Here is a 23,928-nt window from a genome sequence, read left to right on the forward strand (position 1 = left end):
AAACCCTTGACAGTGTCACAATCACTTGTCCTCATTTCACCAATCAGCCTCTGTACGTCTAACAAAGTTGCGTGAATCTCCTTTTTTTAATAAGGAAATAACACATTTAACTTCCTTCCAAAGTTAATATTTATTGAAAATGCAAATGTACATTTGTATGATACAGATCCTCTTGTACTCATCTATCCAGGGTTGGTTTGATATGAACAGACGGGGAAACATGCTACAATTCAGGTTTTCAGCCGAGCCCAATTCTGGACCTGGTTCAGTCTGTTTGTTTGCATTTGGGCCGAATCTTTCATCCACAAATCAGCTGTGCTCTATCAAAACCCAATAAATAAATAAAGTGCTCGACATACAGCTGGATAAATCCGTTAATACACCTCACTAGCACTGATTGTTAAATCACTGGATAAACAGTTTATTGCCTGTCTAAAATTCTAATCTCTAAACTTCTGAAAAGCAGTTTGAGGACACTGATATTTACAAAAACATGGCGTGAATTAGGTGAAGATGATATTTCAGACGGTTGAGGATGACGAGCTGAACCGAACTCAGATGTTCAGGGCTGGTTTCCAATTGAAAATCTAAAAACACTTTGAGCCTTTTTGTGCTTTAAGCTCTGACATGAGGGGTCAGGGGTCCACTCCCCCCCCACACGCTCTTTTCTCTGCAGGCTGACAAGGAGGTCGTAATGAAAGTACATGTCTTGTGTGCTTCTTTGTGTTCAGGACCACTGGCAGGAGCAGTCCGTGGGCTCCTGGATGCTGTAGCTGACCCAGGTGGAGTTGCTGCTGCAGTAGAGCTGCACAGAGCGCCGCTGCAGCCCCGTCTCCCGGCAGCACTTGCAGAAGCGGGCGTACGTGTTGATGTTGTAGTTGTAGATGCTGGCGGACGGACACTTCCCGTCACAGGACACGATGTTCACCTACGGTGCACAGAGTGAGTGCAGCAGACGGAAGGACTTTTACGTGTACCTACAGGAAGGAGAGGACCTACCGGCCTGTTGCTGCGGCAGTCGTTCTTCCTGATGGTCATCCTCACCGTCACCTTTTGACACGACTTTCCATCTTCTTTGCCTGTTCACGCGACAACAGACGGAGACAAGTCAGGCAAAGTCAAAGCTGAGAACCCAGCAAAGGTCCCTGAGCAGCCAGATGTGGAGGAAACATCAGCAAGAGGCTCATGCACAATCTGAAACAAACACACAGCTTCACGGGCAGAAAGCAGCAAAGCCAGAAGGACGAATGAAGAAAACAGAGCTGTCATGCGTTACTGCTGCATCAAACACACTTTAAGACTTTCATGTCTGTAAATGTCCACTGACAGATAGTTTACACACAGATGCCGTGAGGTGTTGGAGCTGATCTCACCACCACATTCCAGCTGTTGGCGTCTTCACGTTTATTGTGTTTTACTTAAACAGTAGCAGCAACTGTCCAGCAGGATGCTGGACGTGGCATCTGTGTGTTTGTACAGCGCCTGTCCATGAACGTTTGGGTAGAAAGAACAGCCCGACTTAAAGCTGCCGTGTGAGGCATCTACTGCGTTGATCTGATTAGGTGACAGTTTGGATATGTACAGAACTAAATCCAAGTCCGACTGTCCAACTTGCAAACACATACAGTAATGAGTTTGACTCATCGAGCTCCAATAAGTAGCAACTCAAAGGTACATGTCTGTGTGACATCCAGATCCAGACCTAGTGAACACGACACAGAACCAGAACCAAGCTAAGCTGCTCTTTGTTTCACAGCACACAGAACCAGCTGCACATGTGTGGAAACAAACCTGGACGTCGTCACAACTTGTGTAAGGTCTGATCTCGTGGTCCAGAAAACACATTGCTCGTCTGTTGACGTTTGCAGGTCTGGTCCTTTTGTTTCTTTACCAGAGTAAACGTGTAAAAGCAGGTGTGGGGGCGTGTTTATAGACACAGACTTGTACCTTTGAGCGCTTATTACAGTGTTTTCGTGAGAGGATGGAACCCATGGCGGTTTAAGGATGAAACGCCTCACGCAGCAGCTTCAGTTCTCAACCCAGAAGCAGATCTTCTACAGCAGCTAAACATTGGACTCCATCAGGATTCTAGTGAGTCATGCAGACGTCTAAGCCCGACTACTGGGCCACTACCAACAGTACATTGTTGGCAATCAACAATGCACTGCCCAGACAGTGCTAGATGGGGAAGGGTTCAGCTGTGGAGCGTAGGAACGTAATCTGGGGGTAAATGTTCTGTCCTCTCAAGTGTGACCTCATGTCAGCCTACAAGAATCCCTTAAATGAACGACAGCTACAGTAGCAGATGTTCAAGGCCTCTCAGCCTGTGGCACATCATTTACACAGCTTCACCTGACACGAGACAGCAGTTGAGAGGACGGGTTCAGTCGGACCGAGGGCTTTGTTAATTCAATCATGTTTTTTTGGAGGGAGTACATTGTTGAATATCAACAATGGCACTGACGAGCCTTGTTGCTTTGGTACCTTGTTCACAGTTTGTGTTAACTGTGGGAGTCAAGGAGCTAACGGGGAAGGGGAACAGAGGGGATCCAGTACCTGGGGGGATCGGTACATGATGGTAAGCTGCTGCACATAAACCACAAACCCACTGTCATCAGATGTTTTTCAGTGAGCGCTACTTCATCGCATGTTGCTTTGAGATTATTTGTGGCCATTTCTTACTGAGATGAGTGAATTCACTGAAAAGCACGCTGACGGATCTCTAGTCTGAGTAAACAGCAGACACGTGACATGGAGAACAACAGCTGGAGTCCAGACATGAGCAAATACAGACAACAACAACGTGGGATAAGGTTCTGGACCCAAACGGACAAACTGAAGGGCAAACATGTTGGAAACATGTTGAGCAGCAGGTGGAGTCGCTCTTCAGTGCAGCTCTACACTAACTACACAACTGCTGCCGATCCCGGATCAGATACTCACATGTTCTGCAGCATCCGTCCATGTACGTTACCACAGATCCCCCAATCTGAGCGCAGACGAGAGGAGTTATTAGCGACACAAAGGAGTTTGGTTACTGTGTTTGTGTGAGTGTCGCTGACCTTCACACACTCGGTTTCGTTGAAGGGGGGGCAGCTGAAGGAGTAGGAGACGAGAGTGGGTCCGGACAAGGTGTCAGTGCAGTCGAACTTCATGCAATTCGACACCCAGGATTTCCCCGGCTGAAAAAGCAACGACAGACGGAGCCAATTCTCTCGTCAAACGTACTGAACAGTAAGAAGCCTTCACTAAATCCTCATCAGCTGATCAGAATACTGGGCAAATAACGATGCAGCCTCGTACCTTATGGAGAATCGTTGACCCGTTCTCGTGCTCATGGATGCAAGAAATATTCCTACAAAATCCACAACAGGTCGACTGGTCCTTAGGAGGAACGTAGATCTGATTCTGGAACATTCAGAAGAAGCCACGTAGGAACAAGTACAGTTGAATGAGTGTGTGGTGCTGTTCTGGACTCACGGGCTCGCAGTGGGTGGAGCAGTTGACTGAGGAGGTGCGGAGGAGGTGGAAGCCGCTCGTGGGGTCCAGGCTGCGGCTGCACTGCCGGCTGTGACACAAGCCGTCGTCACCGTGCTCCACCAGAGTCTGACCCGGCCGCAGGACCCCGCGCTCGCCGAACACACACACGGCCTCGCGCACTGAGCACGGGCAGAGGAGAGGTCAGAGGTTGATGTTGCGCCGAGGCTGCATCCTGTGTGCACTTTAAATCAGCAGTACTCACCACACTTGTATCTTTTGCAGGCGCACTGGTTCTGTGGGTCAGACAGAAAGGCTCGGTCCAGCTGGGCGGCCTCTCCCTGCAGACGAGGAGGAGAAAGGGATAAAGCATTGGTCTCACACAGGACAGGGATAAATGGGTCACATAATGCTCCGCGCGATCGGATGCTCACAAAATGGAGGCCTCAAGGCCAGCGATCTAAACTACAGTTAAAACATTACAGACTGGATAATCATGACTCAAACACACTGAGTGACGTACCAAGCCACATTTTGGGGACGCAATCTTCTCACAAGAACACTCTGAAAAGGTAAAACAACACAGTCGAGTGAGGAACGGTACGATTCAGCTGAGCAGGTTTTACCCACGTCAAGCGCTTCCCTTCGTACCGCATGTCTGATTGGGGCAACAGCGGCCCGGACTGGACACCGACGCCACGGACATCCCAACAGGGCAGGAGACCTGAGGGCACCTGTAGGGCTCACACACTGCAAACACACAGCAGGAGGCCGCCGCCGTTACACATCTTGCCATTTGACACACGCTACAGCTAAACAAAGCGGCTCTTGCTCTGACCACACTGGTAGCTGGGGCAGCAGCGGTCGGTCGCGTTGCCGTCCACCGTCAGCACCTCGCCGTCCTGGCAGAGAGGAGGCGTCTCCGCACACGACGAACACACTGCAGGAAACACGTGATGTGGATCAGCCACAGAACGTCACGGCAAAGACTGAGGCGCTTTATGCTATATGATGCTGGCTTATCACACAGAGAGGAAGCACATGTTATCTATCTATAGAAACCTGACAAATACCCAATAACCAAAGGCTTAAAAGCGTTATACTTTAATGGACTTCATAGAACTCGTGTTTTTTCTAAACCACTTCTGTTAAACAGCAGTGTGTGGACTGACTGCAGATGTGGGCCAGGCAGCAGCTGCCGTCAGCTCTGGTGGCGACCAGCGCCTGGTCTTCTCTGCAGGCGGGAACGTCGGACTCGCAGAGCTCAGGATCACACTCTGGAACATCAACACACAGGAACAACCTTCAGTTACAGTTGAGATGAGTCATCTTTGGCCAATTAGCAAGTTAAAGTCTCACCGCACACGTAGTCCGGGCAGCAGGAGTCCTGTCTGTAGTACGACACCAGCTTCTCCCCATATTTACACTTAGGCGGGGTCAGATCACACAAGCTCTGGTTACACACTGAGAGGCAGACGCTCGTTAGTCGTTAGATTCAAGGTGGATGCATTTTTAAACTAAAGCCCACGGTGCGTTCAGGAACCTTCGTGATCTCACCGCAGACTTTCTGTGGGCAGCAGCTGGTGTCATCGGCCAGGCTGATGATCACCTCCGCGGCCCGGTGGCACTCGGGCACAGCGATGCTGGAGCAGTCGTACTCCACAGGGAGGACGGTGTCGTTGTCACAGCGGTACATGCAGCAGGCGTCGTTGGAGGCTTTCCACACCTCACCGTGTGCGCGAGGAAGCCCGGAGCTGTCGGTGCAGGCTGCAGGCACAAGCAAACATGCAGGAGTCCTAAAGGACAACGAAGTCCAGAACCAGCTGTTAAACTGGGCTCTTACCGCACTTCTCAGGAGAGATACATAGCGCAGAGTAGGGCCGGTGCAGCAGCGTCCCCTCAGGACACACGCAGCCCTCAGTCAGGCCCGAACACTGGTCTGGGTCCGAGTCAAAGTCGTGGTTCGGACAGGACTGAGACGTGCAGGCTGGCAGACAGGCCTGGTACCGCAGAGAATCGGGACACGCGAAGGCTGCGAAGCGCCATAAACGTGTTAAAGAGGAAGAAATCCAAAACAGAAAACCTAAAAGCTGGAATAACGTGTCAGCATTTAACCACGTGAAGCATTTATTTACTTACGACAGAAATCTGGACTCCTCCACTCGATGCAGATGTTGAACTTGTGGCAGGAAGCCACATAAGCAGCCAGAGACACACACTGGTTGTTGACGTACTCGGCATCTCGCACCCAAACCTCACAAAACGTGCTGGGTGGGACCTGAACACAGAGGACCTGGGTTTAGTCCTGCCCAGACTCAGGTTCGGCTGCAGGGAACAGAACCCGACCAACTGGCTGACGTACGAATGCGTGGCAGGGGGTGAAGGCGTGTTTCTGCAGCATGTCCAGGCAGATGGAGCAGTCGCTGGTGGAGCAGTTGTGCTCACGGCGGCGGCTGTGGCTGATGTAGCTGGTGGTGTTGGGAACCTGCCAGCTGTCGATGAACACAGCCGGATCCTCGCTAGCACTCACCGTGGTTCCGTTGGCCAGCGTCAGGTCGTTGGTTGGGTCTCCGTCACAGAAACCTGAGGTGAGAGCAGGTGAGTGGCTCATCAACCATTATCACGGACGGTAATGGTGCTGATCCATTGTGCCCAAAGGCCTCACCACAGAGGCCCATGGTGGGAAGCTTGTTTCTGGAGCTGTCGGTGTCGATCACCATCATGCCGGTGCTGTGGTACCACTGCAGCTTGAGCCCGGCTGGGCTGCGGATCAGGTACATGTTTCCCGTGTCGTAGATCTCGAATCCATGCTTCTTGAAGCGAGGTCTGGCGTAGCGTGAATTGATGTAGAGCTGAAACAAATAGAAAAGCAGATGTTAGGACCTGAGAGTATCGCTGACCCTGTGCGTGCCTCCATCTTACCCTCCTCTGCAGTCGGTTGATGACGATGTGGTTGGAGTTGTGCGTGATATTAAGCGCCACCAGACACAGGTTGGTGAAGTTCCACATGAGCTTAGGAAACAGGACACATCACAAGTAAGTAGACACACTAATAACTGGACGTGATGTCACTGATCGTGACTCACCGGCAGCTCAGAGTCAGCAGGACACTCCTGCACCAGGACGCTGACGGTCTCATTGGGCAGCTGGGTCACGATGTATGAGGCAGCCTTGTAGACGGCAACACTGTTCCCATCGAACGTAATGAGGCTCAGGTCTGGAAACATCGTGCAGCGACCTGGAGCATCAAGAACATATGTCAGTGAAAGGTTAAAAGCCAGACAACAGTTCGCTTCCACATTGTCTGTATGTTCATTATTTTCCCTCACAGGGACAGTCCCACTTAGGACAACACTTGTCTCCGTTGACGAGGACGGCGAAGCCCAGCAGGCCACAGTTTGGAGGCTTTGATGCGAACGGGCAACTCTGGGACTTGTTAAACAGGACAAGTTGGTTGTTGACACAGATGTACTTGGTGCAGTCATCAACAATCTCTGCGTACGGAGGCTGGGTAAAGACAACATGGAAAACAGCAGTCACACAACAGGGAAGCGAGGAGAGACACAGCATTGTGTAGCATCTGGACTCACGGTGCAGGTCCGTCCCATAGCCGTGGACGTGGGTCCGATCGTTGTAGCACCTGGACCCACAGAGGCTGCAGGGAGGGTAGTTGTAGCAGAGGTGGGAGCACTGGGTGGGGGGGTGGACGCCAGTGCTTCGGGCAGAGGGCTCAGTGCTGGGGATGCTGATGGGGTCGACTCCTCTGTGGTGGATGAAGACGCAGGCACTGGGCTGGTCCTGGTGACACCAGTGGTGCTGGCTGCCTCAGGTGATAATTGGCTGGTTGCAGAGGATGCCCCTGAAGTGGTTGTTGCAGCAGGACTTGGTGCCGGAGTCACTGGGCCAACGGGTGTCGATCTGGTGGTCACTGCTGGAGGACTTGTTGCTATGGTAACCCTTGCAGTAACTGGCCGGATGGTCGACCTCTCAGTGATCCTCGGGGTGACTCTCGTAGTCACAGGAGCTTTGGGTGTGGTCCTCAGGGTCGTGGTAGCAGGTGTAGCTCTTGTGGTGGACACTAGCCGAGTAGTGAACTTCTCTGTCGGCAGTGGAGCTGCCGATGTGGACGTGAACCAAGACAGGGCTGGTGTTGTAGCTTCTGTGGACGCCTCCACTCTGCCCGTCACTGGGTGGGTGGTGTCAGTGATCAGCTGTACGGTAACGGGTCTAAGCAATGTGGTAAGACCTGCTGGAGCTGTGGTGGAGGCAGTGGGGGCACCAGGCTCAGATGGAAGTGTGACCACTCCCTCGGTGGTGGCTGCACCTTCTGTAGTTGAGATTTTAGCAGATGTTGTAGATTGTCTGGTGGTGACGGCGGAAGAAACAGAGGTTGCAGAAGTTAGAGGTGCCGTTGTTGTTGTTGTTACAGGAACATGAGGCAGTTGTGTAGTTTCAGTGGATGTGGCCACATGGACGGGAGCTGCTGTAGATTTCACTGTGGGACTGTAGGTGTGGGTGGAGGTGGTCTCCCTGTGTGGAGGACGCCATGGCTCAGAGGTGTGTAATGTATACACAGGGTGGGAGGAAGTGATGGTTGGTGACACTGGTACGGTAGTGGTTTGCACAAGAGAGGGTGTTGTGGTTGTTTCTGGAGTTTTTGGAGCCATGGAAGCAGTGGACGCTGTGGATGCCGTGGATGCCGTGGAAGCCGTGGACGCTGTGGAAGCTGTGGATGCTGTGGAAGCTGTGGAAGCTGTGGATGCTGTGGACGCTGTGGAAGCTGTGGACGCTGTGGATGCTGTGGACGCTGTGGAAGCTGTGAAAGCTGTGGACGCTGTGGATGCTGTGGACGCTGTGGATGCCGTGAACGCTGTGGGCGTTGTGGAAGTCGTGGAAGCCGTGGACGCTCTGGAAGTTGTGGGCGGAGTTGATGCCGTCGAAGCCATGGACGCAGAGGAAGCAGTGGACGTCGTGGACACAGTGGAAGCTGTGGAAGCTGTGGAAGCTGTGGACACCGTGGATGTCATGGACACCGTGGAAGCTGTGGAAGCTGTGGAAGCTGTGGACACCGTGGACGTCGTGGACACCGTGGAAGCTGTGGAAGCTGTGGACGAGGTGGACACCGTGGAAGCTGTGGAAGCTGTGGAAGCTGTGGATGAGGTGGTCTGAGTGGTTCTCTCTGTTGTTGGGATGGCAGAGGAGGAGAAGGTTCCCTCAGTGGACAACGTGGAGGTGGTTCCACTGGAGGTCGATGTGTCTGTGACCGTGGGAGGACGAGGAGGAACAGCTGCTGTGGTGGTAGCTGCAGGTAATGTAGATGTGGTGGTTTCAGGTGAGGTCACTGCCTCAGTCGTTGTGGTTCGCCAGTGTGTAAAGGCTGAAGCAGAAGTTGATGGTAGAGTCGTGGTCAGTTCAGCGTCCTCGCTTGGTGCTGGCACCTCAGGGACGGTTGTAGTAGTCAGTTCCCTGGAGGAGGTAGAGTGCAGCCTCTCTGTGGCAGCTGAGGGTGTGGTTGTCCAGGTGAAGGCCGCAGCCGCCGTCTCCGGCTCTGTGGGCAGAGAAATCGTCCCTGTTCCAACATCAGGCAGCGTTGGGGTAGGTGAGGTGCTCGGTGAAGCAGCAGGGCGGGTGGTGGTTGTGGTGGTGGGGGGTCTTTCCACAGTTACAGCCTTTGTGGTGGCTGTAGTGCTGTCTGTAACTAAAGCAGGAGGAGGAGGAGGAGGGCTTGGAGCTTCTGTGCTCTCTCTGGTTGGCTGAGGTGAGGTCTGCGCAGTGGCGGGCTGCTCAGTGGAGCTGGTGGTTGTAGTCGGCCGCAGCGAGTCGGTGTCGGTGGACGGGGCTGTGATGGCAGGAGGACTGCTCGTCCTGGATGTGATAGGGCCGACAGGGCTAACAGAGCTCGGGGCCCGGGTTGTCTGCACTGTTGTAGCTGGGAAGGTTGTGGGCAGAGCTTCAGTCACTCTGACAGTAAACGGTGGCTCTGACACCTCTGGTCTAACAGTAGGAGGCGATGGGGGTGCTGATGTTGTGGAAACCTGTGGAGCTACAGAAGGAGTAGTGGTGAGGGGTGAGGTTGAAGCGTCGGGGACCGGCGGAGCCTTTGAGGTGGCCTGTGTGATGCCATGCGTGGTGGGTGGAGGAGGCGGCTCAGCAGTCGTCCAGGTGGTTGCAGATACCATCTGAGCAGTTGTCGTTTCAGGCGCCACAACCACTGGGGCCTTGATGCCTGAACGCAAAGAGTAAGAAGTGTATAAGTGCTGAGTCAGCAAGAGGATTAACGACATATGAATAAAACCATGTTGAAACAATGTGTCAGGGCAAAGACGGTTAAGTCTAACTCACAGTCTTCAGCGTAGACACATCTGCGAGTGACTTCATCCAGGACCATGTGGGGGGGGCAGACAGGGAGGCAGCCCTCCACCCTGGACACAACGACATGTAGTGCATTAGTTTATTGAAACCCAGACACATGTGGTTAAAATCTGTGACTTCAGTTCTGGTTTGTTACCAGAAGACAAAGTGGTTACAACGTGTAACAACAAGCCAGACATCATCTGATCAGCTGGTGGATGTAATGAGTTCATCTAAGGCCACGTTACTATCTACTGCTTAGTGCCGGGAGGAGGAGGTCTCACTGAGGGATGGTGTCGCAGGCTTCACCCGACGGGTCGCTGCAGCTCTTGAAGCAGGGCCTGGTGCAGGAGTCGTACCTCCACTGACACTTGGGAGCCGGTGAAGCGTCTGGTCTGGGGCCTGAGCGAGAACACACATAAATGTGGAAGCTGACCCGACTCCACCCAGAGCTGTTTGGGGTTCCTTACCTGTCAGTCTGAACAGCGTGGCCTTGCGGAAACCGTCCACGTGTCTGTATTTGAGCAGGTGAAGCCGAGGCAGCGTGGCGTAAAGGAAAAAGCCGGGTCTCGCGTGGGACTCCAGCGAGTCATAGCCGGGGATCCAGGTGTTTCTGTGGTGAACGAAGGTGGCTCTGTCCCAGAAGGTCTCGCTCTCCTCCCACTTGGCCAGGGTCACCTGACCACTGGGGCCGGTGCACAGGAAGTAGTTTGGTCTGTCTGCCGCCTCGAAGGAAACCCGCGATGTGTCTGTGCAGCAGACGAGAAGATTCTCAGGAAGAGGATGGAAAGTAAGTGTAAGTAAGTAAGCTGAAAAAGCTTCCCTCGTCCAGTCAATGTGGAGCAGCATGTGTGTGTCTGGCTCCGGATCGAGACCAGCTGCTTCCAGACTTTGGCTGGATGACCAGCTCATAGCTCAAGTTGCTAAATTAGCATTTGGCGATTGCATCTCTGAGTTTGCACCTGCGAGTCAAAGGGAGTCCATGTCCTCCATCAGTGAGTTCTCACTGGGACACGCGTTAGCCTGTATGCTATGCTAGGAGGAAGGTGGAAGGGTCACTCTGACCTCCCCTTTAAACTGGAAACCTCTACGTCTGCTGTGTTTGGAATCTGATGAACACACTGCACAGCCCAGTGCTACAATGACCACAATAACTCATTGTATATGTTTGACTTTAAGAGGTAAAAAAACAGGAATCACATCATCTGAGCAGTTCTGTGTAATCTGATGTAAGGAAACACAGACCTGAGCCGGTGCAAAACACACGTTTCTTTTCACCGTTAGGACTAATTACGTTTTGATGGCACGAAATAGATAAATAAAAAACAATAATAATAAAATAGAAAAGAACCCACCGTGTGGTCGAGTTCTGCTTAGGCCCGGTGTCATCATGAACTGTGAGAGGACGCTGGCGGTGGCGTTGCCTCGCTGCAGGAACACAGAACCACTGGACCTGTTGGCTGCTAAAAACGCTGTCCGATCCCTGAAGGCGATGAGTCTGAATGGGCCTTTACCCAGAACTGTGGACACGAAGCCACGTTGGTGAGACTGATCCATGCAGCTCATAGTTCATAATAATTAACTGTATACTTCGGTTAGGTTTCTGTACCTTTATTGTAGAATTCACAGTCATAGGCTGCAGAGAGAGAGAGAAGCACAGACAGTTATACAGAACACCCCCCCTGATGACTATTGGTGAAGAGCTTTCAGCTTACGGCACAGGGAAGGCGAGCGCCAGTCCACAGCGACGCCCTGGTGACAGCAGCGCTGGGCGTACGCCGCCACGCTGCTGCAAAAGCACTCGCAGTCGCCTCCGCGGCTGCAGGCGCACGTGTCGGCCAGGCAGTTGGCGTAGAACCAGGTAACGTCCACCTGCACGGGGGGGCGGTTGCGTTTAGTGGGAGCCGGAAAGCCAGAGGCAAAGCGAGGAGGGGTCTGGGAGCTACTCACCACTGGGTGGCAGCTCTGGAAGACCTCACCCAGCAGCACGGCACACCGTCGCTTGGCGAAGGGCTCCCTGAGCGGGTTGAGGCTGCAGGGGTGCCGCACATCTGGACTGTTCACACACTAGACACAAGCAAACGAGGACACATCCGGAGACGTTTCACACCTTCACACTCACCAGCCACAGGGTTCACACCTGGAGGTGCTTGTTATGAGCCGAGGGTGAATGCATTAAGCTAAAGAATAGCATCACTAAGTCAAATGTGAAGGTGATGAGAAGAACTTGTACAATAAGGGTGGAGGTTCAGAGATGATTAGACCCACTCACCTCCACTGCCGTCCAGCTGTTTCCAAACTCCTGTGATGTTGGGGACTCGATGTTGTCGGGCGTTCGCATCTCATTCACTGTCTTCAGGTCAAAGTTTCCACACAGTCCACTCAGCTTCCCCTGGACACAGGTCCAACAGAACACGTGAGAACAGAGTCTCTGCCCCCAGTGTATGCGGTTCCAAATGTAAAAGTAGCACCTATAACTAGTTTTCTCACATTTAGTTAAATGTGCAAAAGTCTAAATGTAAATGTTAAATATAAATGTAAATGTTAAATGTCAAATCTAAATGTTAAATGTTAAATATAAATGTTAAATGTTAAATGTTAAATGTTAAATCTAAATGTTAAATGTTAAATGTTAAATGTTAAATGTTAAATGTAAATGCTAAATGTTAAATGTAAATGTTGAATGTTAAATGTTAAATGTTAAATGTAAATGTTAAATGTTAAATGTAAATGTTAAATGTTTGCCGAGTGTAAAACTGAATATTCATGAATGGGCAAGTAGACTCCATCCCTACCCTCTAAGATCAGTGATGCGGACTCAAACACGTCAAACAGTACCCATAGCTCCGCCGACACCTGACTCTGGATCGGTGCACGAAAATACTGGAGAGAAGCCTGAAGTCGAAGCCATCATGGCCGCCAGCTCCGACTCCCTCCCGTTGGGGGAGATTGAACGGGCTGTAACGGCAGGTGTGCGGGCTGAGGCTCCGCTTCAAACTGCCGTTCTGTCACCATTAATGAGGAGTCAAGTAGGTTTAAAAAGAATATTTCTGTGGCGCCGGTGGAGAATTAGTTGGCTAACTATACTAGCTAGCCGAAGTTACGTCCAGGCTAAAAACAAAAGTTTCCAGATCAGATGTGGGCGGGGTTTGCGCGCACTGTTTGAGGTGATTGAGTTCGCGTCTCTGATCTGAGACCAGCGCTGTTTGAGGGTAGGGATGGAGTCTACTTGCCCATTCATGAATATTCAGTTTACACTCGGCGAACATTTAACATTTACATTTAACATTTACATTTAACATTTACATTTAACATTTACATTAAACATTTACATTTAACATTTACATTTAACATTTACATTTAACATTTAGCATTTAACATTTACATTTACCATTTAACATTTACATTTAACATTTACATTTACATTTACATTTACATTTACATTTAACATTTAACATTTACATTTAACATTTACATTTAGACTTTTGCACATTTAACTAAATGTGAGAAAACATGTTGTGTCATTTAGTTAAATGTGAGAAAACTAGTTATAGGTGCTCCTTTTACATTTGGCACCCCATACCAGTGGCGCGGCTACTACACTGCTGGTTAGACCGGCGGAGGCAGACTAACGGTACCATCACACCAGGAGCCAGGCCAGAGGCTCACCTGCCAGCGAGGGCCCACCTGGATGTGGACACTGGTCTTACGGTCCCAGAGGATGGTCACGTCTTCGTCAGGAAAGTGGATCACTGTGAAGTATCCGGCCGGCCAGATGAACATGATCTGCTTCCTGTCAATCACACTGGATGGATTCTGCACCCCAGAAAACCCCAGAAACGGTGTCTAAATGTCCACTTCCTGTAGATAATGTCAAATCACATATGTTTGCATTTGACTGATCGCGGATGTGTACGGATTCTTACCGGTTCCCCGGTGTCGTCATCAAATAACAGGAAGGATCTTCCGACGTTGATCAGCAGCGACTTCCTGCAGATGATGCCGCTGTCGAAACAGTCGACGTTCTCAGATGTCACGCTGAGCGTCACCTCTGCACTGCTCTGAGGAGAAGGAAACACCAGGTCTGTGCTCTAACCAGGGAAACTGTTGATGTTTAGTTTTAGAAATAATTTCTACTCTCTCAGACTAAACAAAGGTTAGAATATGCATAGGACTAAACCAATTCTTACTTTTAAAAGGTAAACTTTACATGCACCAACGTAGTCGAAGAGCAGACCATCAAACGTCCTGTAGTGGCGATCGCCGTAGGCGGTGCACATTGACGGACAGGGATGGAACACACACTGGAAGGTCCCGTGCTGGCAAACGCTACAAAAGGCAGCAAAGCTTCAGTAATTCAGCACCAACTTGTTCCCACTTAGTTCAGGAGCATTTTTTATGTCTAATGGCCTCATTTTGTTGATCGCTTCACATTTAGAATCGACAGAAAAGCGGCCACTGAATTGTCAAAGGCTGAAACCCGGCTCATTGGGTCATTAGGCTGTCATCTACATCTTCTGTGGCTGACGCTTGAAGAAGAAATGGGAGGATGGGAGAATGACTGAGATCACTGGGAGAGTGTTTCCTTTCACCGCTGATGAAGAAGGAATCAAAGAGTCGCACAAGGCCCCGCTCTGTGGTAACGGCAGATGATGGATATCAGCATATCAGGTGGCCGCGTTCTCTGCTCTGACAATCTCAGACTCATAACAGGCAAGAATCTGATTTTGAAAACTTGAACTGTGACAAATATTGATGGCTCCTGATGGCTGAGAGACTCCAGACGCCATGGTTAAACACAGACGTACCAGTCATGGCAGGAGGAGGAGACCCGGTCTCCAGGGTAAAACTCCTTTCCTTTCCACAGACAGGGGCAGGCGGCCGGCTCGAAGCACTCGTCTCCGTGTCTGAGCAACCTGGAGACAAACACACAGCAGGGGTTGAGGTCACCGTCCCAGAGGCACTCTGAGCTCACATGGCAGCTCAGAATGACTCTGCTGATGCTGTGAATGGACGGAGTCGTGGTTAGAGGTGAACAGCCTCCTACAGAAGCTACGCCCCAATGCTAAGGTTTGTTCTCCCAGCGCTGATCACTCTCAATTAAACCAGGACCCGACGCCTGGTTGAGTCGGGACCGGGTCAGTGACACCGATCGTATTATCATGTGAAGCTCTGACCCAAGACTCTGACAGAGGCAGAGCCAAAGCGGGTTCACTCCAGGAAACCAGGCAGGTCTGGTACCCTGGATGAAAGGCAGCATCACTCTGTAGATACATGAGAAAACCACACTATTAGGATTCTCAAAGAGGCCCCGTCTTTGTCCACATCGCTCCATTTGCTTCCCACTCCGCGAGACCAAGCTGATAAGCATCTTGTAATATCCAGGGTTGAGCTATATCCACTGGCGAGGCTGCAGACAATGAAGAGACAAACTGAATGGTTCATCTGAGTAGAGTTACATGCCAGATAAAACGGCGTTAACAGCTTCCTTTATCCTGCCGCCAAGTTACCGTATCAATGACTCTGATCAAAGATCTAAAATCATCCACTGACCAGACCTACGTGCACATTATGAATAAATCCTCATTGCGCTGCTTTATTTCTGTCGCTCGCTGTAAAAGGGACGATGTGGCCGCGGAGTGTTGCCGTCAGCTGATACGCTTCCCTGGGCTGAAGGAGCCGGCGGTGATCAAAGGTTTAATGGTCCTTGCTGTGACTAAACATCGTGGATTCAAACTCGTCGTCTGTGGAGGTTCTACACCTCTACGTCCACTGTGGTTGGACACGCACGTCCGCGGGTCTGTGTTCACCTGAATGTCCCGGTTCATACGAGTTCAGCTGACTGAGCGGCGAATGAATCATAAACAAATGCACCATTGTGAATGAAAACACAATGGACTCTTCTGTCAGCAACTCACCTAATCATTTCCCATTAGAGGTTTTAGAGGCCTACAGTAAATACCAAGCTTCTGGCTGGAGCTTCCACTAGCATTTAAAAAGCAGCGTTAATGTGACTATATGGCAAAAACACACAACAAGGCACAAAGATCTGGATGCAGTACAAGCAGTTTCTTGATTTAATAAAACATGGAAGAGGACTCGGTTACCATGGGCAACAGAATAAGCAGCTTCATGTGCTGGACCTGGGCCGAGCTAAGGCCTGAGGTCCTGGTTTTGTAATCAGAGCCGTGACTCGGGGCTGATGTCCTGGTGGTTAATCACTGGTGAAGCTGTACCGTCACATCATTTATTAGTCCACTCATCACCAGGGAGAGTCCGATCTGAATCAGACCTTTGTGTCCATATTTACCACTAACTTAGGTCACAACCTGTTGGGTTTCAGTGGCCGACGTCAGAGTCTGCAGGACTCATGTCCCTGTGAAGGTCAACGGATGAATCACGCACGGCTAGAGATGATCTGAAGGTTCGTCTGCACACACCTGATCATCATGGATCCACCATTACATGGATGGGCTTAGTATTACTGACCAGCAGTAAACAGCAGATACAGGATCTGTGTGTGATAGGTCAGGATGTTTAAAGCCACATGTTGTCACAATGACTCGAGGTTGACACAGAATGAAAGCACTTAACCCTCCGTTCAGGCCGACAGCCAGAGAGGATTAGACAGATCAGGTGACTGGAAAGTCCTCCATCATGTCTGTCCCGTCGTCTGCTGGGTTAAAGGACACCAGAGAGAAACGTTTACCGTAATGAGGCCACCCTTGTTGTATGAGTACGGTCACGGTAAAGGAAGTCTATGCTGGATGGGCTTCCAGCTAAAACCTAATGGCCCCAAAGGTATTACTAAGAAATCTATATGATTTGAACCTAAACTAAATCAGCTGAACATGGAACCTGCATCATTACAGCCAACGTGGTGTAAAAAGTGTTGTAACGCTGCCATCTGAGAGGCATCGACATTTCATTAAACACAGATTGGATGTGAATAATAAAAAAATGGGTTGTGGCTTCCATACAGTACGTGACACGCAGGCACTCACCCAGGGGGACAGGCGCATCCAGACACGCACGGCTCATATGTGGAGCAGGTGAGGTTGAGCAGGTACGACTCACAGGTGCGCTCACAGGCCACGCCCCTTCCCAGCAGGAGGCCGTCCTCCCCGTACGAGCAGTTCTGGTAGTGCTGCCCCTCTGGACACAGCCCGTCTGAGGAGCGAAGGAGGCACTGCAGGTTTACCTTCGGCTCCATTCTCCTCCTGAACATGTTCTGGGTTCATCAATGAAATGGAATGACTCACCGCTGTCTGCAATCTGCGACACCAGTTTACCATTGAGACAGAGTCTGACGGGAAACACAGACGATGATGTGCTTTAACCACAAATAACATCGAGGAATGGACAAAATAAAAGCTGATATTCACGATCACGATGCGACAATATTTTGAGGGTTGAGGCTGAGGGAGACGGAGACAGGGAGGATCTTACTGAACACCTGCTGACGTCATGATCACATCCCCCGGCTCGTAGTCCGCTCCGAGGAAACTGCACGGACACTCGCTCCTGAGAAAAACAAGCAGACAAAGCTGGCGTGGGCCGATGATCACATCACATCACATTATCAAAGAGAAGACTTCCCCGAGTAAATCAAGCTCCTTCACAGACATCCTGAAAGATGAAAAATGACAGCGTCCATACATTGAGGTTTGTCTAGTGGAGGCTGAAGCCTTTGTAACATATAGGCCAGCGATACACATCGGCCTCTGTGCTACAAATTCTTTCTCACTGGTTATCAGGTGTCTGTGTCGTCCCGGCCGGAGTGGGAATGAAAGGGGGGTTTCACAGTGAATTCCTCGATGTAACTCTATCACATGGTAAGTAAGGCTCCGCGCTGCACTAGGATGTAAAAACCTGGGACATTTAAGAGGAATTAAGCTGCGTGTCTTCTAGGGCAGAGCAGCCTGAAAGGGAGAGGTCCTGTGGCTCGACCACGTCTGCAGCACAGATACAAGACTTCCCACTTAACGGCTGCCCCGGAGCAGAAACGAATATCGCAGAGGGAGCCGCTCGGAGCCGGAGCCGCTCTCGATGGCGACGGTGAGATGCCGCGGTACCTGTGCACGCAGGTGTGTGTGCGGTGGTTGTAGAAGGAGCCCTCGGGGCAGACGCAGCCCTCCTCACACTCGTCCCCGCAGAGCTGAGGGACGGAGAGGCCGGAGCAGCGGCGCTGGCAGGAGGACACGCAGGTGCCGTACTGCATGGTGGCCGGACAGGAGGCGGCTGCAGGGACACGCTCACATGAGACCACCTGCTAGTCATAGTATATGTAATAATAATGCACAACCCAAGACTTGCTTCTGGGATGAGAGCAGGAGGCTGGAACGTTCCAGCCCAATAGTGCTCAGCTTTAATATCGGAGCACGGACACGGCGCTCACCGCAGTCGGGGACGTGTGAACGAAAGTCCACGATGACGGAGAACCTGCGGCAGTGGTGAGCGTAGTGGGCCAACGCCGAGCACAGGCAGGGCGTGCCGCACTTACAGGTCCCCGAGCGGCACTGCTGATGGAAGGGAGCCGGGCTGAGGTACTCGTGGCAGGAGGAGAACAGGTCCTGGTGCAGAACGTCGCACATCTGGGAGGCATAGGACACTGAGCGAGCGAGAGAAGGAGCGTCAGTGCTGCACAGAGACACTCTCATGTTTCACTGAGAAGATAAACTAGGAACCAATTCAGTTTAGACTTCATCATCTGGATCCGCTGGCAGCTTGATCTCGCTGTTGAGCAACATGAGATGTCTACACTGCCACGGTTCAGAGGGCTGCGTCATCAGCACACTGACCGGCCTGCTGGTGGGTGTCGCAGGGGTCGAGCTGGGCCGCGCTCAGGCTGAGGGAACAGGCCGACGACACCTTCCAGGCGTTTCCAAACAGCTGAGGGGTGCTTTCGATCATTCCTGACGGAGACCTGGGCGACGAGAGGAGCACAGCTCACGTTAACCGATACGGAGCCAGATACCGTGGGCTCAGAGCGCCCCAAATGCAAAGTCCTGAATTCGGGGAAAAGTGGTAAAAGCCAAAGATAAAGGCTCAATAATCACAGGGTAAATCTTGCTGCTGACATCTCTGCATCGTTTCTCTCCAGTAGCGTGCGACTGCTTCAGTCGCAGCCTGGTATGTATATCCGTTTACAGCTGTTAGACCACATCCGCCCTTCACGGCCATACGGCACAGTGGAGGCCCTATTCAGCAACAGTCCGATCCTTGTTGAAGCTCCGGGTCCAGTTGGCCGCTCATCTGGCTAAACTGGCTGATCAGAGAGCGAGGCTTTTGATGCAGTGTGCATTACAGAGAGCACTTCACCATCACCTCCCTCTGAAACAGGAGTACGCTCCTTCTTTTCAGACTGGAGGCGGGTGAGTTGGGGGCGCGGGAGGAGTCAAAGGTCGCCTGGAGCGCACTTACAGGAAGTCATCTTGAATGTTGCCGTTGAAGGTGCCGCACAGGCCGACCGTGTCGTCCTTCCACAGCCCGTCGGCCTGCAGGTACAGACGGAACTCCCTCCAGCCGTACTGCAGGCGCAGGCCGAACGCCGTCTTCACCTGGAGGAACATGGACGACAGCTCCTGGATGTGGAAGACGTCTGTGGGGAGGAGGAGGAGCCGGCAGGTGAACACACGCAGAACTGGTCCTCTAAGTTGGGTTGATGCATCATCACGTCCAATCTGATCACTGACTCTGTTAAAGCAGCTTGAACTAAGCCTTGTTGGTCCATGGACATGATATGATATGAAATGTGGTAAATACAAAGAGTGAATGAATGAACCTGAATTAGAGTCAAGTGTCACCAGATACTGTATAAGATCATAAACTGTGTTTGTCCATCGGGGACCAAAGTATCAGATCATTCTCACACAGTTAACTGGATCCAGAGAATGCAGCGGCTTGAAAGTGAATTCATGCTCAGAGGGAAGACATTCATGGGCAACACAATACAAGTATCAGCCCAAGAGCTCAGCTGTCATTCAATCCGTTGCGCCACGACCCCCGGGCGCTGAGTGAGCGCCATGCTGGAAGATGTTACCGTCAGAATAGGGCAGCGAGAGGCGGTGCTGTCCGGCCAGGAACACCTCGCCCACGTGGCTCAGTGTCACCTCCGCCCTGGGATCCTCGTCAACAACCAGGTTAACTGATTGGATGCAGGCCCCGTCCAGGTTCTGCGGGTCAGACAACACGGCTGGATAAATGCCCGCTGGTGTTTTCCCAGGCAGAAGCGACACAGAAAGAGAACGAGAGCACGATTACAGCTGAGCTCAATGAGGAGGAGGATCAGATCAAATAAAGCTGGTGTGGACCTGCACCCACACAAAGAAGCAATATCATCTGTGAACCCTTTAAACGCTACACGCTGCAGCTGAAAGCCTTTATCTGGCCCTTCCCATCATCCACCTCCTGTCCTCGTCTCCCCACCCCTCCGGGGTCTGTCTTCACCTCCCTGCTCCCTCTGTCAGCCGGGCCAGATAAGCCGATCCTGTTCCGCTGGCTGTGAGAGGCCTTTGCTCTGATGAGCGGGACATTTTAGATCTCACCTCCACCTCGCTTGTCTGCACAGCTCAAGGGCTGCTGGGAAATTAGAGGCTCAGAGGAAACGCTGATGTATTTGTTGCCTTGCATTTGTCGCCGCTCAGCTGATAACGAAACCTGCACGACAGACGAAGTGCACAGAGAGCAGGGGAAGAAATGCAGCTGGAAGGTGACTCACGGCTCCACAGGGCGCGTTCTGGATGGTGACGGTGAACTTCCCCGAACTCTGACTCTTGGCGAGGACGTATTGACACGTTGCAGGGAAGGTGAAGAGCCGCCCGTCGAAGGACTGGAAGTACATGTCGCCCGTCACCGAGCACTCGCCTGCACAAAGTCACACGATGCTCACTTCTCCGTTCACACCCGCCCATCATGTAAAACTCTTCAGAAGCTTCTTTACTCTGGTTCCATTCTTGTGATGCAAAGTGCCAAATTACTATAATTGATTCAAATCTACGTCATCTGGTCCCTGAAGATTTTCCTTCCTAGATGTTTGTCAAAGTTTTATTGATCTGCGTTAAGGAACCTTTTCTTTCTCTTCCTCCCATTCTCTAGTGAATGAATGAGCTACGAACCTGGGCAGCTGTAGTCAGTGCAGTTCCACACTCCACCCACGCATGTGCTGCAACAGAAAGAAGAAACGTGACAAGATGAAAGGCTGCGCTAATGAGCAGGATCACAGACAGAGAGTCCAGGTGGTCACAGAAGATTAAAGCACTAGTGAACCTGCCGGAGAAGGCATGTGGTCTCACCAGTTGTTGCAGTCCTCCTGCAGCGTCTGCCCCGACGGGTAGAACATGCTGCGGTACTCGCACGGACAGTCAGACGGCGTCACGCAGACCCCGTCCTCGTAAATCAGTCCTGAGGAGAGCAGAGCGTTACAAGCAGCCAGAACAGGTGGAACGCGAGCGCAGCTGAGCAGAACTCACCGTCTGGACAGTAGCATCCGTCCAAACAGGCCAACCGGCTGTCGATGCACGTCCGCTCCAGGCTGCAGGACTCTGGGCAGCAGCTGATACATTCCCTGTACTGCAGACCCAGAGGACACTGCTTCCCTGGAGGCAGACATCAGTAACAGAACTGTGACCTTCACACCTACAACAAGCAGCAGCTGGAAACATGGAGCACCAACATACCACACTGAGGAATGTGCTGCCTCCAGTCGTGCAGTGGGTGGTCGGCGTGGGCACAGGCCCGGGCGTATTCACTGAGCACCTGGCAGACCTCGTCACCGCTGGGACCCGACCTTCAACACAGGCACAATGACCAGAGTGAGCAGCTCAGAGGGAAACCGGACCAGTGTCTGTCCAGAACCATTGCATTTGGTGCATTTGGTCTAAAGCCTTTTATTAACCCCTTTATCCTCATGGCCTCTCCTACCTATCTCTAATATAGAATAATGTTCAGAGATCTTCATTCATCGCTTCATGATTAATGATCTACTGGTTTATTACTAAGAACAACAAATAGACAATATAATAAACTGACTCATGTCATCTACGTCAGTAAAAACCAGAGAAACTCAAATGTGAGGGAATAGAACCTCCACTAGTGGCAAACACCCGGCAAGAATGTCACCACCATTTATTGCAGAGGCAGAATTGTGCTCAATCAGATACGTCGTGCTCTGAAAGTCAAGACTATGAAGTGGATCTGAATGTGTTGTTCTTACGTGCAGAGGTCGTTGGAGCAGCTGGCCATGAAGGACAGCGGGCTGACGAAGTCGTGGCAGCTCTGAAAAGGTGGCTCTAACAGCATCGCACAGACCTCCTCCACCTTCTAGAGCCGCAAAACACACAGGGTCACGGTCAATGAGGTCACGGTAAACAGGGTCACGGTCAATGAGGTCACGGTCAATGAGGTCACGGTCAATGAGGTCACGGTCAATGAGGTCACGGTAAACGGGGTCAGGGTCAATGAGGTCACGGTAAACAGGGTCACGGTCAATGAGGTCACGGTCAATGAGGTCACGGTCAATGAGGTCACGGTCAAGGAGGTCACGGTCAACGGGGACATGGTCAATGAGGTCACGGTCAACAGGGTCAGATCCAACAGGGTAACGATCAGAGGGGTCACATCCACCAGGGTTACGGATATCAAGGTCACATCTAACAGGGTCACGGTCAATGGGTTCAGGGTCAACGGGTCCATCCCATATTTTAAAAAGAGATATCAGTAATGCAAGAAATAATGTCCTGTTGTTTTATTAGTCGTCTTACCAGCAGCACGCGAGCGTCTACTGCAGCACAGGGTGACGAGAAGCCAGGAGGCACCACAGCGCATCGGGCCTGGTGTGGTTCTGCCTCCATCCAACTGTTGCCAAACATTTCTATTTCATGAGTCAGCACACCTGGAAAAAAGACTTAGATTTAGAAAGCTTTAGAAAGTGCAATTTATGAGCACGAGCAACGAGACGTGTCCAGCTTTCACTGGGATGTAAAGAGTTAATGAGGTATCAGGTGACTGGTCACATCCTCAGACGTCTGGAGTGATCACCTTACAGTCACTGAATGTTCACACCAGGATTTGTGTGTTTCCAGGACTCAAGCTGAGGCAGACGGGCTTAAAAGCGTCTGAGCCGCTCTCACGCCCCGGGTCACACTGAACCAAATGCTCTGACGCAGCGTTTCATCATCTCACAAACAGATGATCCCACCGTAGCTGGTCTTCAGGTCGTCCTGGACGTCTGCGTTGAAGTTTCCGCACAGGCCGCAGGTTCTGCCCACAAACTCGGGGCTGAGCTTGACGTAGACGGAGCCGCCGCGTCCCTCCCAGGCCAGCGTAAAGCCCCGCTCCTGCGTCACCAGAACGTACTGCGAGATGCGCTCCAGCTGCAGGTCGTGGATGTGATGAGGCAGCTGCAAACTGAATACAGCGACGGTGAGGCCGCGCCGGGACCAGGCGCCACCGGGGAATAGAGATGTGCCGCTGACCTTTGACCCTTGAAGGTCACGTTGCTGGCGTGCAGCCGGAGCTCGCCCTCCCACGGAAGGAAGATGCTGACGGACCTTTGGCAGGTGTAGGGGCTGTCGCCACACGCTGGGTCGTTGTGGATCTGCACAGAGTACATATATGTGAAAGCTTGTACTGAGCGGTGAATCCTGTGCAGCTGCTGTTTTATGAAGAAACCACAAAATCAACCTTGAAGACTTGATTAAACCCCGAAACCTGAGACGCTAAGTGTCCCATTTGATGACATTCCTGAGCTGAGTGTGGGTTTATCTTTGACCGATTAACATATAGGCTCACTTTCATCTAACAGTTGTTAGATTTGCATCACTGCAGGTTAAATGCTCGATATTAAGACGTGTGTTGATGTATAAACGCGTGTGAATCCTGCTCCGCCGTGTGCTCGGGTTTTCCCGTATGCAGCCACAATATCTGCTGCCTTTGCAGGGAACAAAGTCTCGGTCTGTTGCAGATGCTTTCAAGGCATAGTGGGTAATTGCAGTATTTAATGGTAATTGACTCTAATAACCAGATAGCTTTCACTAATCTTCAAAGTAAATCTTTTCCTCAGGCTGAGACCGAACCTCGCACTAGTCAGAATGCAGAGAA

The 23,928-nt window shown here is 51.5% G+C and overlaps 1 protein-coding gene across 1 annotated transcript in view; it reads right to left on the minus strand.

The window, feature by feature from the left end:
• Window positions 1-116: 116 nt before the first annotated feature.
• Window positions 117-23,928, minus strand: part of otog (otogelin) — a 28,093-nt gene continuing 4,281 nt past the window's right edge. Inside the window, 50 exon segments of the mRNA XM_055507545.1 lie at window positions 117-928; window positions 1,000-1,079; window positions 2,944-2,989; window positions 3,063-3,182; window positions 3,304-3,408; window positions 3,481-3,659; window positions 3,743-3,818; window positions 4,001-4,041; window positions 4,129-4,227; window positions 4,316-4,417; window positions 4,650-4,754; window positions 4,837-4,941; window positions 5,035-5,244; window positions 5,321-5,509; window positions 5,617-5,755; window positions 5,840-6,060; window positions 6,143-6,329; window positions 6,400-6,489; window positions 6,564-6,715; window positions 6,807-6,984; window positions 7,068-9,703; window positions 9,820-9,899; window positions 10,113-10,230; window positions 10,299-10,577; window positions 11,184-11,348; window positions 11,438-11,464; window positions 11,544-11,700; window positions 11,779-11,895; window positions 12,101-12,220; window positions 13,498-13,644; window positions 13,755-13,889; window positions 14,019-14,157; window positions 14,637-14,744; window positions 16,833-16,998; window positions 17,091-17,134; window positions 17,278-17,352; window positions 17,904-18,069; window positions 18,227-18,439; window positions 18,630-18,754; window positions 19,252-19,429; window positions 19,871-20,003; window positions 20,549-20,694; window positions 20,946-20,992; window positions 21,123-21,231; window positions 21,300-21,425; window positions 21,507-21,616; window positions 22,043-22,149; window positions 22,590-22,720; window positions 23,027-23,235; window positions 23,304-23,425. Coding sequence (XP_055363520.1) covers window positions 728-928; window positions 1,000-1,079; window positions 2,944-2,989; window positions 3,063-3,182; window positions 3,304-3,408; window positions 3,481-3,659; window positions 3,743-3,818; window positions 4,001-4,041; window positions 4,129-4,227; window positions 4,316-4,417; window positions 4,650-4,754; window positions 4,837-4,941; window positions 5,035-5,244; window positions 5,321-5,509; window positions 5,617-5,755; window positions 5,840-6,060; window positions 6,143-6,329; window positions 6,400-6,489; window positions 6,564-6,715; window positions 6,807-6,984; window positions 7,068-9,703; window positions 9,820-9,899; window positions 10,113-10,230; window positions 10,299-10,577; window positions 11,184-11,348; window positions 11,438-11,464; window positions 11,544-11,700; window positions 11,779-11,895; window positions 12,101-12,220; window positions 13,498-13,644; window positions 13,755-13,889; window positions 14,019-14,157; window positions 14,637-14,744; window positions 16,833-16,998; window positions 17,091-17,134; window positions 17,278-17,352; window positions 17,904-18,069; window positions 18,227-18,439; window positions 18,630-18,754; window positions 19,252-19,429; window positions 19,871-20,003; window positions 20,549-20,694; window positions 20,946-20,992; window positions 21,123-21,231; window positions 21,300-21,425; window positions 21,507-21,616; window positions 22,043-22,149; window positions 22,590-22,720; window positions 23,027-23,235; window positions 23,304-23,425 — 9,060 coding nt within the window. The 3' untranslated portion in view covers window positions 117-727.

The sequence above is a fragment of the Betta splendens genome, chromosome 3 (genome assembly GCF_900634795.4).
Source record: "Betta splendens chromosome 3, fBetSpl5.4, whole genome shotgun sequence".
In the NCBI taxonomy this organism is placed as follows: Eukaryota; Metazoa; Chordata; class Actinopteri; order Anabantiformes; family Osphronemidae; genus Betta; species Betta splendens.